This window comes from Cetorhinus maximus, chromosome 9 (genome assembly GCF_964194155.1).
Source record: "Cetorhinus maximus chromosome 9, sCetMax3.hap1.1, whole genome shotgun sequence".
NCBI classification, from domain to species: domain Eukaryota; kingdom Metazoa; phylum Chordata; class Chondrichthyes; order Lamniformes; family Cetorhinidae; genus Cetorhinus; species Cetorhinus maximus.
The window spans coordinates 26,457,584-26,476,032 of NC_135887.1; the positions used below are offsets into that span (position 1 = coordinate 26,457,584).

An 18,449-nucleotide genomic window follows, 5' to 3' on the forward strand; every position below is an offset into this window, starting at 1 on the left:
CCACCCCCAATACCCCTAGACTCCCTTGTCCATCAAAAATCTAACACACACAGCCTTGAATAAACTCAGTGACCCAGCCTCCACTGCTCTCTGGGGAAGAGAATTCCACAGACTGCTAACCCTCAAAAAAAATTCTCATCTCCATCATAAAAGGGAGACCTCTTATTCTTAAACTGTGTCCCCTGGGTTCTAGTCTCCCCCACAAGAGGAAACATCCTCCCGCTATCCACCCTATTAAATCCCCTCAAGATCTTATCTATTTCAATAAGATCACCTCTCATTCTACTAAACTCCAATTGTAAACACCCAACATGTCCAACATTTCTTCATAAGATAATCTTTCTTCATTCTTCATATGTAGTGAGATTTCAGAATTAGGAAATAGAGCAGTGATTTCTACTTTTGTCATTGTTATCACTGGGGGAAGAGTATAGAAAGACCACTTAGTTAAATTTTCAATGCTCTGCTCCAAAAATGCAACTTAATCCAATTCCATACAGGAGCCCTGAATGCACTCTCTGGAATCATTTTTCCTCACCTATTAGCCATTACTGCGGCCTCTTGAGGAAAAATTAAGTGTCATCTCATATTTCACCTCCTCCCCTCTCCCAGTAGCTCCTCTTCCACCCCACCCCACCAACAAATTCTAGCCCCCCCACCAAACTCTACCCCTCCCCACTCCCAGAAACCAAACTCCTCCTTGTGAACATAACCTTTGCCCTACCTAGCAACCACCAAATTGGGGGGAAAAAACTGAGAAAAGCCCATGTGCTTGTATGCAATATCATCCCTGCAGTATAATGGCTTTAATCCCCAGTTTAGCTGAGCAGTAATATGTAGTAAAATATTCAATGAGCATCAACTACATGAATCATGACAAAGAGTGAGCAGTACTTACCCAGTACACGTGGGAATTCTGTGCTTCCTGTAATTTAATTGGATATTGTAAGAATTTGAGTGAAAAAATCTTTGAAAACAGTTTGCAATAGTTACATAGGAGTCTCAATTCCACAGCAGCAATGCTACAAACTGCATCTTCTTTGCACTCAAACATTCACATGTACAAACCCAATTACTGAGGTAGTAAAATTCCTTTACAAAGTTATTTATGAAGCAGTGAAAGTATCCAAAGGATAGACAAACAGCCACTAGACATTCCTGCCTCAGGGGACAGGCAGCTTTTTATACGTGCAATGGCACTCAACCCTTCCCTCTCCATTACCCGCCTCAACCCCACAACTACCTCCATCCTGTCACACTGTTTGCCAAACATCAGTAACTTTAACAGAGTAAACAGAACCAAGGCACTTCACTGGAGCATTATCAAACAAAACATGAAACTGGGCCACATTACGATAGATGCCCAATATCCTGATCAAAGAGACAGATTTTAAGGGGCATCTTTAAAAGGAGAGGAAGGCAGAAAGGTTTAAGAGGGGAATTCCAGACCTTAGGGTCCAGGCACCTGAAGGCACGGCCACCAATGGTGGAGGTGATTAAAAATTGGGGATGCACAAAAGGTCAGAATGGGAAGAGCGCAGAGATCTCAGACGGTTGTGGAGATGGAGGAAATTGCAGAGATAGGAAGGAGCAAGGCCATGGAGGGATTTGAAAATAAGGATAAGAGTTTTACAAAGAATTTTAAAATGTTACGTTGATACATTGCTCAACTGTCAGGAGTTAATGTAGGCCAGCGAGCAAAGGTGATGGGTGAACAGGACTTGGTGAGTTATGATATTGGCAGCAGAGTTTTGGATGAGTTCAGGTTTATGGAGGATGGAAGATGAGGGGCCAGCCAGGGATGTGCTGGAACAGTTTTGATTAAACTTTCAGTCACCTCCACATGGCACAACTTCTGTTCCACCATCTATCTCCTCGGTGAAGTTTCATGGGACATTTTTCACATTACAAGTTCTATACAAATGCTGCTCTTATCCTACTGGTTCCTCGATCCACACATATCAAATTCTGTTCTTTTAATACAATATGAAATATTACATCCCAAATTGACCAGAGATTTAAAAAGCATTTTTAAAAGATATTCTCCATTTAGAACATTCCCAAATCATTAACATTCACCACCATAAATCTGCTGCTACAGAAAAGTCACGACCGGAAAATAAACATTGCAGGGTATAACATACTTCAAAAAGATAGCAAGGGAAAAGGCAGGGTGAAGTAAATATATTTATTCAAGATACACAACAGTAGAAAAAAGGGGCATAGCCATCAACATTACAAAATAGAATCCATATGGATAGAGAAAACATAAAGTATCCATCACACTGAGGTGGAGGAGGAAGAAATATGCAGACAAATTAGGGAATCGAGTAAAAAAAAAAAAAAATTATTATGGGGGATTTCAACTACCCTGATGCCTGTATTAATTGGACAGAAGAGGTGGGTAATATAAGAGATAGGAGCAGGAGTAGACCATACAGCCCATCGGGCCCGCTCCACCATTCAATATGATCATGGCTGCTTTTGGGATTCAACCCCACTTTCTTGCCTGCTCCCCATATCCCCCGATTCCCTGAGAGACTATATATCCTAGTCTTAAACATATTCAACGATAGTGCATCCACAACCTTCTTGCAGCAAAGAATTCCAAAGATTCACAACCATTTGAGTGAAGAAATTTCTCATCTCAGTCCTTAAATGATTAGTCCTTTATCCTGAAAGTGTGCTTCTTGTTCTAGATTCTCCAGCCAGGGGAAATAATATCTCAGTATCTACCCTGTCAAATCCCATCAAAATCTTATATGCTTCAATGAAATCACCTCCCAATCTTTTAAACTCCAGAGAGTATAGGCCCAATTTACTCAGTCTATCATAGGGCAACCCTCTCAATCCCAGGGACCAATCTAGTGAACCTGCACTGTACCACCTTCAATGCAAATATATCCTCCTTTAGATATTGAGATCAAAATTGCACAGTATTCTAGTTGTGGTCTCACCAAAGCCCCATACAATTGTAGCAAGACTTCTTTATTCCTGTATTCCAGTCCCACTGCAATAAAGGCCAACATGCCACTTGCTTTCCTAGTTGCTTGCTGTACCTGCATGCTAACCTTTTGTGTTTCTTGTAGTACACTCAAGTTTCTCTGAAAAGCACCATTTACAAGTTTCACATCTTTTAAAAAATATTCTGCTTTTTTATTCATCCAAACCAAGTAAATAACCTCACACTTACCCACATGACATCCACCTGTCTTGTTTCCCACTTACTGTCTATATTTCTTTGCAGCCTGTGTCCTCCTCACAGCTTGCATTCCCACCTAGCTTCGTATCTCCATCAAATCCAAGTATAATGCATCTACTGGTTCCCCTTTAACTACCGATACTGGTTCCCCTTTAACTACCCTACTAGTTGCATCCTCAAAAAAATTTTGCCAAATAGGATTTGCTTTTTGTAAATCCATGTAAAGGGGGATAAAGAAATTAACTTTCTGCAATATGTACTGGACTCTTTTCTAACTCAATATTTAAAAAGCCCAACAAAGGAAAATTCACTATTAGATCTAATAATGAGGAATGAACCAGAGCAGCTAAGAGAAGTAAAAACAGGGGAACATCTAGGCTATTGTGACCATAATATAATATGCTTTAAGATGATAGTTCTGAAGGACATAACAGTGAAGAAGACCAAGTTGACAGATTGGAGAAAAGCTGATCTTCAGGGGCTGAGAATACAACTTGGGAAAATAAAATGGCAACAATATTGGCAAACAACGATGCAGAAGAACAATGAGAAATAGTTAAAATGGTTTTCAGAGTGCAGGAGAAATATATTCCGCTAAAAGGAAAGAGTAAATTAAACACTAGTGAGACTCTGTGGATGTATAAAGACATAAGGAAACAACTGAGGGTTAGGAAAGAGGCAAACATTAAGTGCGTAGACAGCAAGGAGTGCATGATGAGGGAGAATATGAAGAAACAAGGAGAGAAGTCAAAAAAATGACTAATGCAAAGATAAACTATGAAATTAAGTTATCAAGGAACATAGAAAAAAAGCAAAATATTTTACAGGCACATCAATATAAAACGCAACCTGTGATGAGAATAGGACCATTAAGAGATAGAGAATTGCAGAAATATTAAATAATTATTCCACTCCGGTAATTTATCAGGGAAATAAACATGATGTTGAATAATGAGATGAACAATGAGATGTGCGCATTTCAAAAAGGTATGCATCGAATAAACTAAACAGTCCCAGGGGACAAAGCCCTGGACCAAATGGATCGCATCCTTGTTTTTTTAAAAGAATCTGGGGAAGGTCTAGCAAAGGCGTTACTAATCATATTTAATAACTCCTTAAAAAAAGATGTCGTGCAATAGGATTGGCAGGATAGCCGATGTAAATCCTAAATTTAAGAAGGGGGACAGAACATTTCCAGGTAATTATCGACCATCAGCTTAACATCAGTGGTAGAAAAATAATGGAATCCTTACTAGAGGAGGGAATAGAAGAACATCTAGAAACGAGAAATATAATAATGAATAGCCAGCATGGATTTTAAAAGGGGAAACCTTGTTCGACCAAACAAACTGAATTTTTGAGGAGGTAACAGAAAGTGGACAATGATAATGCAGTAGATGCAATTTATCTGGATGTTCAAAAGGTCTTTGATAAGGTGTGCCATAATAGATTAATAGATTAACAAACGAGGTCAGAGAATGTGGAGTCAGGGGACAAGTGGCAGACTGGATTGCTAGCCGGCAGAAAGCAGAGTGTGGGAATAAAGGGTCATTATTCAGATGGCAGAAGGTGAGAAGTGGAGTTCCACAAGGATCAGTGCTGGGAACACTGCTGTTCACAAACACAATTTCTAAATTTATGGATGACACCAAACTGGGGAGGATAGCCAATTCTGGGGAGGGCTGTAAAAAAATTACAGGAGGACATTAATAAACTTGTAGAATAGACAAATAATTGACAAATGAAATTCAACATAGATAAATATGAATTTGTGCATTTAGTAGGAAGAGGAGGGAGGTCGCTTATTACTTGGAAGGTGCAAGTCTAGATGGGGTAGAGGATCAAAGGGATCTCCAATCACAAATACAGGAATCGTTAAAAACCGTGCCACGGGTTAGCAAGGCCATTTTAAAAAAGCAAAGCAAGCACCAAATTTTATTTCTAGAAGGATAGAATTGAAAAGTAGAGAAGCTATGCTGAATCTGTATCGAACTTTGGTTGGAACACACAGTCTGCTGTGTGCAGTTCTGGTTGCCATATTATAAAAAGGATATAGAGGCATTGGAGAAGGTTTACACGGATACCAGAAACGTGTGGGTATACACATCAGGAAAGGAGTGACAGGCTGGGGCTCTTCTCTCTTCAAAAAAAGGCTAAGGGATGACCTAATAGAGGTATTTAAAATTCTGAAAGGTTTTGATAAGAGTGGATACAGAGAGAATGTTTCCTCTTGTGGGGAAGAGCAGAACTAGAGACCATCAAAATAAAACCGTCACCAAGAAATCCAAGAGGGAATTCAGAAGAAACTTCTTTACCCAGAGAGTGGTAAGAATGTGGAACTCGCTGCCACAGAGAGCGGTTGAAGTGAATAGTACAGAGATGCATTTAAAGGGAAAATAAACAAACCATGAAGCAGAATGGAATAGAGGATTGCAATGGTAGATTTGATGAGAAAAGATTGGAGGAGGCTCGTGCAGCATAAACACTGGCATGGACTGGTTGGGCTGAATGGCCTGTTTCTGTGCCACATATTCTATGAAATGTAAATCAACACAGGGAGATGTCAACACTCTTTCAAACAGCTGGCATAGGCACTGAGTCAAGTAGCCTCCTTCTGTGCCGTATGAGTCTGTGATCCTAAGACAGGTCCAGCGGTCACCACTGTGCAAGAGGGTCAAGTGAGTGAGAAACAAGTGCAGGCCCCTGACATGAGCAGTTAAGTGAGTACCTCAATCGTTAAATAGGTTGGACAATGCCTGCAGTATATACTGAGCTACACAGATATCTGGGATCATACGGGGCATTTACACTAAAAAAGAAAGCTGGTGTGTAATTGCAACTTAAAACAAGTTTACAAAAAACCCATTCATAGACTGCGCTAAACTGGCAACTGCAAAATGGGGAAACATTCAATTTATTATTGGGTTTCACCAGACATTGTTAGCATTAACATTAGGAAACTCTGGTGTGCCCTGCAAGCAGAGCAGATAGCCTTACCCGCATGCCCATGTAGAAGGGTATAACCGTGACCCGGATGTTCTCCGTTGTTTCTCGATGTACATCAGACAGCTCTAACCAGGGATGGTTCTTCTCCTGCCAGGCACGTAATGTGTCTCTGGCGACAAATGGCAAAGCTGGGGGTGGTGGTTAAATGGTGCAACGTTTAAAATTCAGATCCACATCACCAGGACAAACCGATCAGACGCTGAAAACCAACTGAACAATAGTCGGTTTCCTCACTTTTTAAAATTCATTTGCGGGATTTGAGTGTCACTGGCAAGGCCAGCATTTATTGTCCATCCTTAATTGCCCTTTAGAAGGTGGTGCTCTTAAGTATTGACACTTGCTGGGGTATTTCCACAGGTACTGCAGCCCTCTAATTCACCCAATTCGCCCATTCCTCAAATTTAAGCCTTAATGCTAAGCGAGCAGGATGCTGTAATGTTCTAAGATTCTATCGGATAGTGACCAGGAGACTAACCTGACCGATTTTCCTCTCCTAGCTTAGAGCTGATGCTGCTAATCTAAAGTCCCTGTTGCCCTGGCTGAGATTGGTTAGATTAACTTACCCGAGATCAAATCTGGGGCTTTCACTGAGGACTGTATAGGACAGTATTAAAGCCAGTTATTAAGGTTAATGATTGTTCCACTAGATACAAATACACAGAAGTAAAGAAATTGTTCAAGGGATCTGGATGGCACAATCAGTTAGACAGTATAGGTGGGATTTTCCAGTCCCCCCCGTTTGGCTGCCTTCCAAGTTTTCCAGCCCCAATTCACATCGTGGACAGGGCTGGAAAATCCCAGCCTATGCTTTTCATGTCTGCACAGGCAGGCTGAAATAGTCCAATGTGAACTAAACATGGGGCATATTCAGTTCAATTCCCACTGGGTATGAGCATTAGACAACAAAATTGCCTCCAACATGACACCAATTGGCAATTTCAGAGAGGCTGGTAGAAACATATCGCATGCAATAAGGGTTGCTGTAAGGATGGGGGAAAGAGGTGTAATTTCGGGGCAGAAGAAAAGAACATCTATACAGTTGGTTATATCTATCCAGGGAGTTCTTTTTGGTAACACTGGCTACCTGAACTGAAAGGAGTTCCCCAGCACTATTGTCCCACATTGTGAAAATTTCACAGCCTCCATTGATATACAGCCTCATCACTTCTCCTCCTAGAAACACCTCACAGCACTTATCATACAACTAATCACTATAGAAGGGCAGTAACATAAACAATCAACTAGAAGAGATCACACAAACAGCAATGAGCTGAACAGACAGTTAAGCTGCTTGGACTGGCATTCTTGAGGGGGGGAATGTTGACTTGGACACCAGCTGAATCTAGGTCTTTGAAATCCATGGGCATTGTTAGATCGACGTAAGCAGGTAACAGTGCCTTGGTTTAATATCTTAATTGCCCCGCCCTCCCCCCGCAGCGCCGCCCCGTCCTCCCCCCGCAGCGCCGCCCCGCCCTCCCCCCGCAGCGCAGCCCCGCCCTCCCCCCGCAGCGCAGCCCCGCCCCGCCCTCCCCCGCAGCGCAGCCCCGCCCCGCCCTCCCCCGCAGCGCAGCCCCGCCCTCCCCCGCAGCGCAGCCCCGCCCTCCCCCGCAGCGCAGCCCCGCCCCGCCCTCCCCCACAGCGCAGCCCCGCCCCGACCCTGGTCCTTGCACTGAACAGTGCAGTGCTGCCCTGAAATGTCCGATAGGAGTATTTGCTCTAGTTCCAGGGTGGGGTTTGAACCCATGCACTTTTGACTCTGGGTGAGCAGGGTAGACAGCAGCCCAAACTGGGCCAAGCTGAAATACCTCAGTAAACAGTTTAGGGAAATCACTTCTGCCCTTCCCATTTCTGACCTGCTCATTTATACACAGCTCTCTTCCCTCATTTTCAATCTGGTGCCCACAAATTCCACAGCGATATGAATTGCTGCAAATCAAACAACTGCAGCCTCTTTGGACAATTACATAAAGAAACTCTCAGTATCAAAAGCAAGAAAACTCAGCAAAGTAGACATATGCCTGTGTGCAGACTGATTGCTGACATACCTTTTGCAGGGTCATAGGAGAGAAATCTTTCGAATAACTCGTGCTGAATGGGGCTTCTATCTGAGGAGCTGTAAGGAAGGATGTCTTCATGGCTCACGTAGTCTAAACCTAACACAAAACAAATGTTCATACTTTACAAACAGACCCTTTGGCAAACGTGCTGAATTACGCGAGCAATGATTTCACTTTGTGCAGATTCCTCCAACTGCACCAAAACCATGTTTGCAAACCAGAATCCCATCACCCCTGCAGTTTTCAGTCCTCCCCTGTAACTTATATTTATATAGTGCTGTTAATGGCGCAAAACCTCTCAAGGCGCTTCACAGGAATGTCAAAGAAAATTTAACACTGAGCCACAAAAGGAGTTAAAAGGATAGGTGACCAAAAGGTTGGTCAAAGAGTAAACTTGAAGGAGTGTCTCAAGGTGGAGAGGTCTTGGGAGGGAATTGCAGATCTTGGGCAGCTGACGACACAATTGCTAATGGTGAAGTGATTAATATTGGGGATGCACAAGAGGCCAGAATTGGAGGAGTGCAGAGATCTCAGCGGGCTGTCGGGCTGTAAGGATTTGAAAACAAGGATGAGAATTTTAAAATTGGGGCAGTGCTGGACCAGGAACAAATGTAGGTCAGCAAGCACAGGGATGATGGGCGAATGGGACTTGGTGTGAGTTAGCACACGGGCAGCAGAGTTTTGGATGAATGCAAGTTTATGTTGGTGCTGATTCTTTGCTGGCTTACAGATCCAAGGGTGATGGTCTCCAGTGTCTCTCCTGTGACCATTCCTCATATAAGACCTAGGTGGCAGAGGTTCGTCACAGTTGAGCCTGATGCTGTTCTGACACAATGTCCAACAATGGCCTGGAGGGAAACCAGGAATGGAAAGCCTGGACTATTTTCCTTCACTAGTCTGGGGTACCAAAGCAACTTAGTTGATTTCAGCTTACTTAATAATAGTGATATAAGATCTATGATGAAACCTCGGGCCCTCCTGCTTTTGCACCACAAACAAAAGGACACCATTTTACCTGGAATAGCGTAAAGGGCTCTGCTGTCATCATGATTAGCGAGAAAGGTCACTGCTTCAGTCTGTGATCTCTGAGACTACAACAGAAAAACACACATTCAGTCACTAGGAGCCAAATACAAGGTAATAGCAGCTGAGCTTACTGTTAATGGTGTATCAAAGGTTACTAACACCGGCCCAACACCAGCTGAATGCAACAACAAAACAATAATAATTGCCCCTTTGTTAATTCAGGTCTCCCCACTGTGTTGCAAACTGAATCCAACAAGGACTCATTCCCTCCCATCCACACATTCCTCACCCCAATTCTCACATTCCCCCAACACCCACAAATCTCTTTACAGCACTAATTCTCACCCAGCCCCACCCGATTCTCCTCCTCTTCCTTGAGGCACTGGGCTACAGCTCTTCAGATGCTGCTCGCTCCCCTGTACTTCACTCATGACGTCTGTCTTTCTGTTTAAACCCACAGAGGGCACATGGCTGGATAATCCAGTGGATGGAACATCAGACCCAAGCCTCACCTGCTCAGTACACTGGTACTTTCAGGGGACACTGAAAAATGATCAACAGCAAGAGCCCTGGCCAACAGAAACTAACCCAGTTCCTGGGATCTCTCTCTTCTCTATGCCACAGTACCACTGGCCAGTGCCTTTACCTGCACTGAGACATCAGGAGTGATTGGACAATTTACACATAAATATGAAGTACCATGTTCAGGAAAAAAACTAACAATTCTCTCTCTTCTGCCTCACAAAAGACTTCAACTTGGAGCCCACAGATCATGAGAGGATTTTTCTGTAGTTGAGAACATTCTGGAAACTTTCCATCATTCAGGGTTCCCTCGGAGAGTCACAAAGTTACCTGTTAGCCTTTTCAGAATATACTTTCCCACAAACAAACCTCTGGCAGAACAGTCCTGGATAAGTAATCCCCTCCACCCTCTCCCATTGCTGGTGCACAGGCCCTCACACTTACTATATGAGGGCAGTCCCTGGTATCGATCAACACCTGGTAGTAGGTGTGAGTTTTGCCTTTGACCTCTTTGGAACCTTGAGTTCCTGAGTTTTCTGTTTTACTGAGGGAGAGAGAGAGACAAGAGGTTAGTTCAGTCATTTGCAGCATGCAGCTGGGGAATATTAAATTCGAGACACTGCCTGCTCCCACTTCAAACAGCAACGAGTTGTACAGATACACCTCCAGAGCAGTGCTTTGAACAAATAGGGCAGAAGATTATCAGGCAGACTGAAGCATAGGTCAGGGATTGGGAAACACGGAAAAAACATTTCAAAACAATGGGAATCACGGTGAAAGTAACTAGAGAAAGGACAAGGTTCCCTCGTGTCCCTGAAACAATGATGTAGTCTCACTTAAAGGATTACAAACCCCAGTGCCCAAAGTTCCTGCTGGATTTTCCCAATCAGCCAGCATAACTTCAGCAGAAACCCTCCCCTGGGATTTGCCAAACTTCTGTTAAAGTCACAGTAGCCAACTGGGAGAAATTCTCAGGACAAATGTTTAATATCAATTTTGAAACAAATTGTTCAGCCTCATTTCATTCCCTCTTTTGTAAATGGTTACAGCAGCACCATCTGACCTTGCCAATCAAACTAGGCAGTGACCTCCAGAGTCCTTGGCAAAACGCACCAGTTCCCAAAACTAGCAACTGGGCTCTGTGCTGGCTCCACTTACCCAACACACCGCACTATGCATGGACTAGGCTCCATGCTGACCCCAATGCCCCTCCCCACTCGGGCTGGACTAGATTCCATACCCCTCCCCACCAGGGTATGGACTGGGCTCCATGCTGCCCCACCCCACATCCTGCTACTTAGCACACACTTACACATGCCACTTTCTATCCTCAGTAGTTTCTCTTCCCTCCTGAAGGTGGTTACTCATTGCTGTGACGCAGCTTCACTGACATCATTCAAGGCAATTGTAGCACATCCTCCACTAACTGCCACATAACATGGTCGAACCTGGGACATTCCTGGTCTAAATGGCTCTGCTACTCACCACCTTAACCAGCTGAGCCCAGGGATGCCAGGTTGAATATAATGTGCCTGACACCACCGTGGCTCACAGCAGCCAATCAAATACAGATACATAATACTCTGGTCTATTGGTCAAGTTATTCAATGTGTAAGCTCAGAGTCCTGGTACTTCAAGACATGGACTTCCAAACCCATGCATATAACACCCAGGGATAAGCTCAATGTTTGTCCATGAGGATAATGCATTGGGCTGTGGATAAAGTGTGACACAATCCAACAAAATTGAATGCACCTTAACAGGGAAATAAAATCCAATGAAAACCAGTGAATCATGTGGGAATCCTGATAAACCACCCACCAGCTTTAATCTTTAAGCTTAATGAGTAAGGTAAAATCAGTAACAAAGATGATTCAAGGACATTCATCCCTTACCTGTCAGAACTGCAAGATGCTACATCTCGGTCATATAGCCTGGCATGCCAGGGGAATAGGACTATCCCTCGGTAACCAAACACGCTATGCAGAAATAGCTACAGGGAGAGGACAAGAAAAGGTCAGAGACTGCTCCAGTAATCCAAGATAAAGCTACACCATTGCAGCCATCGGCCAGAGCTACAATTCAGGTCTAAGCATAACAACATAAGAGGTACAGGAATAGGCTATTCGGCCCCATGAGCCTGCTCTGCCATTTAATATGATCAAGGGTGATCTTAGATATCAACTCCACTTCTCTGCCTGATCCCCATATCCTTCGATTTCCCCAAGTGTCCAAAAATCTATCTACATCAGTCTTCAATATACTCTGACTGAGAATCCACAGGCCCGGGGACAGAGAATTCCAAAGATTCACAACTCCCAGAGGGAAGAAATTTCTCATCTTAGTCCTAAACGGCTGAACTTCCTATCCTAAAACTGTGAACTTTAATTCTAGATTCTCCCAACATTCACCCTATCAAGTACTCTCAGAATCTTCTATGCTTCAACGTAAGCCCCTTTCATTCTCCTGTATGCCAAGAAAAGGACAGAGGACATCTCATTTTGTACAATCCCACAAAGTGCACACACATGCAGCAAATGTTTGTGTCCACAATTCAATGCTGCAGAGTGAGGCCAAGGGAGGTTTGAGTTCCCAACAGAGAGAGAAAAGGAAAGAGATTTCAGCTGAAAACTCAGGGTGAATTATGGATTCAAGTCGCCTCACTGCAGGAGGAGCGAGGACAGAAAAAAAACTGAAAACAGTCACAGCAGTAGCTCCCTGTCCAAGAGCAGCTCCCAGCAGCCTGTCCCATTAGTGAGGTGAGTGTCACAGTGAGGGTCCACCCCCCAGGGGCCTTAGGGGGGAGGGGGTGCCCAAGCCCGACACCCAGGGGCCCCAAAGGTGGTGGGGGGAAGGAACCAAGAGACCCGAGGAGGAGGGGGAGGGGGAGGTTCTGACCCCCTACCACCCTGGGGCCAAGGGAGGGCCTGATGCCCTGCCATCCCAGGGTTAGGGGACAGACCGTCCAGCACCCACCCATCCCGTCTGGGGGAGGGCAGTTGGCAGTGTCTGTTTCTGCCACCAAGAAGGGTCCATCCCCCCTCCCATCCGGGGTCAGCAGTCACTTCGCAGCCTCATCCAATCTCTTACCTGACCTGTTTCGTATTTTCCCTGCTGTTTGAGTGCCTCAAACACTCCGACTGGCTCCAACACTTTGCCTTCAGGGCGATTCCTGGAAGACAGAAAAAGTCCAATTTCAAAATGGGCCCAATCCGGAAGACAGAGACTCTGCAGTATTAGAGGCCTACGTACCACTTGATTGGGCTGCACTTTAGCCATAGCACAGGATACTGCCATCTCCATAACACAAGAAATGGGAGCGGCAGACCGTTCAGCCCATCGAGCCTGCTCCCCCTCAATACGATCATGGCTGCTCTTGGGCTTCAACTCCATTTTTCTGCCTGGTCTTCATATCCCTTCATTCCCTGAGACACTAAAAATCTGTCTATCCCAACCTTAAATATATTCAATGATGGAACATCCACAGCCCTCTGGGTAAGAAAATTCCAAAGGTTTACAATCCTTTGAATGAAGAAATTTCTCTTCACCTCAGTCCTAAATGATCGGCCCCTTACCCAGAGACTGTCCCACTTGTTCTAGATTCCCCAGCTGGGGGAACAATTTCTCACTATATACACTGTCAACTCCTTCAGAATCTTCTGTTTTAATGAGCACAGCTCCCATTACTCTAAACTCTGGAGAACATGAAACTCACTGAAGTTGGGCCAAAGTGTCTAAAGCAAATCACAAACAGCAGTATCTTAGCAACATGATAGTGAGAAAGAGTGCTCGACTCTCATCAATCCGCTCAATCCACAGCTCACATCTAACCATCGAATTGTGGACTCTCCTCAGATACCCATTCATCTCCCACTCAAGGAACATGAGTTTCCTTCCCCTCCCTCTGAACAAACTGTGCTGGTAATCTATTTCACTTGATCATCCTTCTCGACAAATATCAGTCCAGCTCATTTTAAAAGTACCACTGTTCACAAACTAACTGGCTTCCTGGAGGTTTATTCCATACATCCACTCTCCCATGGGGGAAAATCTCAGCCCTGCCACATGTCTCAATATTCATCTTGCCCATCACCAGCGCACTATAATGCAGCACGTTCAGGATGAACTGCAGCAACTCATCAAGGTCACTTCAACAGCCTATCCACCTCTCCCAAGATGTCTACCAGAGGAGGATGGCAGCAGCTACATTGTAGGAACACATTACCTCCAAGTCACATTTCATCCTGATTTGGATGTATTTTGGCTGTTCCTTCACTGTCACTGGGTCCAAATCCTGGAACTCCCTCCCTAACAGCACTGTGGGTGTACCTACACCACATGGACTGCAGCGGTTCACCACCACCTTCTCGATGACAATTAGAGATTGGCATTAAACGCTGGCCGTGCCAGCAACACCCACATCCAAAGAACAAATGTCTAAAAATAACTTGTAAGATTAAAAAATAAAGAATATTTTCCTGGACAGATTTTCAGGTTAACATGTTTGTAGAAGGACACAAACCCCAAGGGGTTACACAGCTGTTTGGTGATACGGTCACAGTTCAGAGAAGCACACACACAGCATCCTATTAAATTATTTTTTTTAAGGAGGGGGGGGAAAAAAAGAGTTGGAGCACAGCTAGGTTTACACGTGGTATACAGGATCATTTCGTTTTTAAATGTTAGTTCCAGCAAACAGGTTTCCCTTGTGGACAGAAAGTGAAGTTTGTTTACTTTGTTGCAAAATTTGGATCAGACACAGAAGCATCAGATCTCGTGGTCACGCATTATCAGCTCACCCTGCCAGCTTGACTCAATGGTCACACTCTTTCTACATTAAAGTTTGGAATTTCATCCCATGAACTAGGTTGAGAGAGGAGGAATCCTGCACAAGTCAGGAGTGTGATGGAATACTCCCCACTTGCCTGGATGAGTGCTGCTCCCACAACACTCGAGAAGCTCGACACCGTCCAGGGCAAAGCAGCCCCGCTTGATTGGCACCCCATCCACAAACATTCACTCCCTCCACCACCGACGCACAGTAGCAGCAGTGTATACCATCTACAGGATGCACTGCAGGGACTCACCAAGACCCCTTAGACAGCACCTTCCAAACCCATGACCACTGCCATCTAGAAGGACAAGGGCAGCAGACACATGGGAGCACCACCACGTGGGAGTTCTCCGCCAAGCCACTCACCATCCTGACTTGGAAATATATCACCGTTCTTTCACTGTCGCTAGGTCAAAATCCTGCAACTCCCTTCTTAACAGCACTGTGGGTGTACCTACACCACACAGACTGTAGCAGTTCAAGAAGGCAGCTCACCACCACCTTCTCAAGGGCAACTAGGGATGGGCAATAAATGCTGGCCTTGCCAACGAAACCCTCGTCCTGAGAATGAATAATGTCATTCATTGGTTTCTAAGGCTGAAGTGGGTGTAGAGATTTTAGCTTTTGAGTAAAATGGCCATATTCTTCCTGGCAACTGGAAAAGGTGGCGAGGATGGGGAAGTGAGCTGTTTGTGTGAGACTAAATGATTAGATTTATAGTCTTGATTTTGCTGAACTTGATCCTGTGCATTTACAACAGCAGTTTGTGGGGTTACCAAAAGTGTTTTCCTGTGGGATTGGCAATGTTAAGTATCACTGTCTGCCTCTGACACATTGCAACATGCGTATACATGACATGAGGATGGGTACACATAACATGATTGAAGTGTGGTCACATTTACACTGTTCACATAGTGATGGGGTGCTGCTGATTCTGTCCGCAAGAACACACCAAATCAACATTTTACTGAAGAGGTAAGGGTGAAGTTACCCTAAGAACAGACTTAGCCTGCACTCACTTTTCCTTTATTAATGGCTGTAAAGTTTTTTCTTTAAAAACTTTAGGCTTGTGGCTTCTATCTGTGTAATTGCAGGGCACATGTCCTGCCTGGGTCAGTGTTCTGACCCAGACCCAGCCCCGAACCCCTCACTGGGTTCAGGTCTTGCCTCCCTCCAACCCCTGCACTGCCACCCCCCTCCCCCCAACACCACCCACCAACTCAACTTGGTGGTCCTGCTGTGTCCTGTCCCTGTAATTGACTATTTGGATGTGTGCGAATGTACACAGGGGACTGTCCTGTATATGATTCAAGCTTCCCATCATTCACAACATTTAACACGAGACTAATTATTTATACACTAATGACTCCACAAAACATCTCAGAAGAAAAGTGAGGAGGCAAAGGTGTGTCAAGAGGGAAACAGGTGGGGGGAGGGCAGGGGTAGGGGAGGGCAGGGGTAGGGGAGGGCAGGGGTAGGGGTGGGCAGGGGTAGGGGTGGGCAGGGGTAGGGGTGGGCAGGGGTAGGGGTGGGCAGGGGTAGGGGTGGGCAGGGGTAGGGGTGGGCAGGGGTAGGGGTGGGCAGGGGTAGGGGTGGGCAGGGGCAGGGGTGGGCAGGGGGGCAGGGGTAGGCAGGGGCAGGGGTAGGCAGGGGCAAGGGGTAGGCAGGGCAAGGGGTAGGCAGGGCAAGGGGGTAGGGGTGGGCAGGGCAAGGGGGTAGGGGTGGGCAGGGCAAGGGAGTAGGGGTGGGCAGGGCAAGGGAGTAGGGGTGGGCAGGGCAAGGGAGTAGGGGTGGGCAGGGCAAGGGAGTAGGGGTGGGCAGGACAAGGGAGTAGGGGTGGGCAGGGCAAGGGAGTAGGGGTGGGCAGGGCAAGGGAGTAGGGGTGGGCAGGGCAAGGGAGTAGGGGTGGGCAGGGCAAGGGAGTAGGGGTGGGCAGGGCAAGGGAGTAGGGGTGGGCAGGGCAAGGGAGTAGGGGTGGGCAGGGCAAGGGAGTAGGGGTGGGCAGGGCAAGGGAGTAGGGGTGGGCAGGGCAAGGGAGTAGGGGTGGGCAGGGCAAGGGAGTAGGGGTGGGCAGGGCAAGGGAGTAGGGGTGGGCAGGGCAAGGGAGTAGGGGTGGGCAGGGCAAGGGAGTAGGGGTGGGCAGGGCAAGGGAGTAGGGGTGGGCAGGGCAAGGGAGTAGGGGTGGGCAGGGCAAGGGAGTAGGGGTGGGCAGGGCAAGGGAGTAGGGGTGGGCAGGGCAAGGGAGTAGGGGTGGGCAGGGCAAGGGAGTAGGGGTGGGCAGGGCAAGGGAGTAGGGGTGGGCAGGGCAAGGGAGTAGGGGTGGGCAGGGCAAGGGAGTAGGGGTGGGCAGGGCAAGGGAGTAGGGGTGGGCAGGGGGCAAGGGAGTAGGGGTGGGCAGGGGGCAAGGGAGTAGGGGTGGGCAGGGGGCAAGGGGTGTGGGGGGCAGGGGGCAAGGGGTGTGGGGGGCAGGGGGTGTGGGGGGCAGGGGGTGTGGGGGGCAGGGGGTGTGGGGGGCAGGGGGTGTGGGGGGCAGGGGGTGTGGGGGGCAGGGGGTGTGGGGGGCAGGGGGTGTGGGGGGCAGGGGGCAAGGGGTGTGGGGGGCAGGGGGCAAGGGGTGTGGGGGGCAGGGGGCAAGGGGTGTGGGGGGCAGGGGGCAAGGGGTGTGGGGGGCAGGGAGCAAGGGGTGTGGGGGGCAGGGGGCAAGGGGTGTGGGGGGCAGGGGGCAAGGGGTGTGGGGGGCAGGGGGCAAGGGGTGTGGGGGGCAGGGGGCAAGGGGTGTGGGGGGCAGGGGGCAAGGGGTGTGGGGGGCAGGGGGCAAGGGGTGTGGGGGGCAGGGGGCAAGGGGTGTGGGGGGCAGGGGGCAAGGGGTGTGGGGGGCAGGGGGCAAGGGGTGTGGGGGGCAGGGGGCAAGGGGTGTGGGGGGCAGGGGGCAAGGGGTGTGGGGGGCAGGGGGCAAGGGGTGTGGGGGGCAGGGGGCAAGGGGTGTGGGGGGCAGGGGGCAAGGGGTGTGGGGGGCAGGGGGCAAGGGGTGTGGGGGGCAGGGGGCAAGGGGTGTGGGGGGCAGGGGGCAAGGGGTGTGGGGGGCAGGGGGCAAGGGGTGTGGGGGGCAGGGGGCAAGGGGTGTGGGGGGCAGGGGGTGTGGGGGGCAGGGGGCAAGGGGTGTGGGGGGCAGGGGGCAAGGGGTGTGGGGGGCAGGGGGGGTGTGGGGGGGGCAGGGGGCAAGGGGTGTGGGGGGGTGCAAGGGGTGTGGGGGGGTGCAAGGGGTGTGGGGGGGGTGCAAGGGGTGTGGGGGGGTGCAAGGGGTGTGGGGGACAAGGGGTGTTGGGGGCAGGGGGCAAGGGGCGTGGGGGGGCAGGGGGCAAGGGGTGTGGGGGGCAGGGGGTGTGGGGGGGCGGGGGGCAGGGGGTGTGGGGGGGCAGGGGGCAAGGGGTGTGGGGGGGCAAGGGGTGTGGGGGGGGGGGGGGGGAGACGGGGGTGGGAGGCTCCGCGGTCCCCGCGCTCAGTCCCTCTCCCGTTTACCTGGATGAGAGGAGCCGGGTGTGTTGCTGCCGTTGACCGATACCACAGGCCGAGCAGGCGGCCAAAGTCCGGAGCCGGACTGCGGCGCTTGTAGCCAACGCCGAAAGGCAACGTCTCAGGCCGGGGGCCGCCATCGACGCTGAGCGGCCTGGGCTCGGGGGAGGGAAACGAGCCGCGAGCCGAGCCCGCCCTCCTGTGTCGTCACTCCCGCCTGGGCCTCGGCTGCTGCAGGCCCGCAGGCGCCGCGCTCGCTCGCGCTCTCTCTTTCTTTCTTTCTCTCTCC

At 48.3% G+C, this 18,449-nt stretch overlaps 1 protein-coding gene across 6 annotated transcripts in view; it reads right to left on the reverse strand.

Moving 5' to 3' along the window:
- Positions 1-18,301, reverse strand: part of poldip2 (polymerase (DNA-directed), delta interacting protein 2) — a 508,944-nt gene extending 490,643 nt beyond the window's left edge. For all 6 annotated transcript variants that reach the window (XR_013577515.1, XM_078548344.1, XM_078548342.1 and 3 more), the window contains exons 1-8: positions 18,167-18,301; positions 12,904-12,985; positions 11,709-11,806; positions 10,258-10,357; positions 9,281-9,356; positions 8,254-8,361; positions 6,200-6,336; positions 899-925 (exon numbers count right to left, since the gene is read on the reverse strand). Coding sequence is in view for 5 of the 6 variants with exons in the window: in XM_078548344.1 (XP_078404470.1) it covers positions 899-925; positions 6,200-6,336; positions 8,254-8,361; positions 9,281-9,356; positions 10,258-10,357; positions 11,709-11,806; positions 12,904-12,985; positions 18,167-18,300 (762 nt within the window). In the remaining variant the exon portion in view is untranslated. The remainder of the gene's footprint in view (positions 1-898; positions 926-6,199; positions 6,337-8,253; positions 8,362-9,280; positions 9,357-10,257; positions 10,358-11,708; positions 11,807-12,903; positions 12,986-18,166) is intronic.
- Between the last annotated feature and the right edge of the window lie 148 nt (positions 18,302-18,449).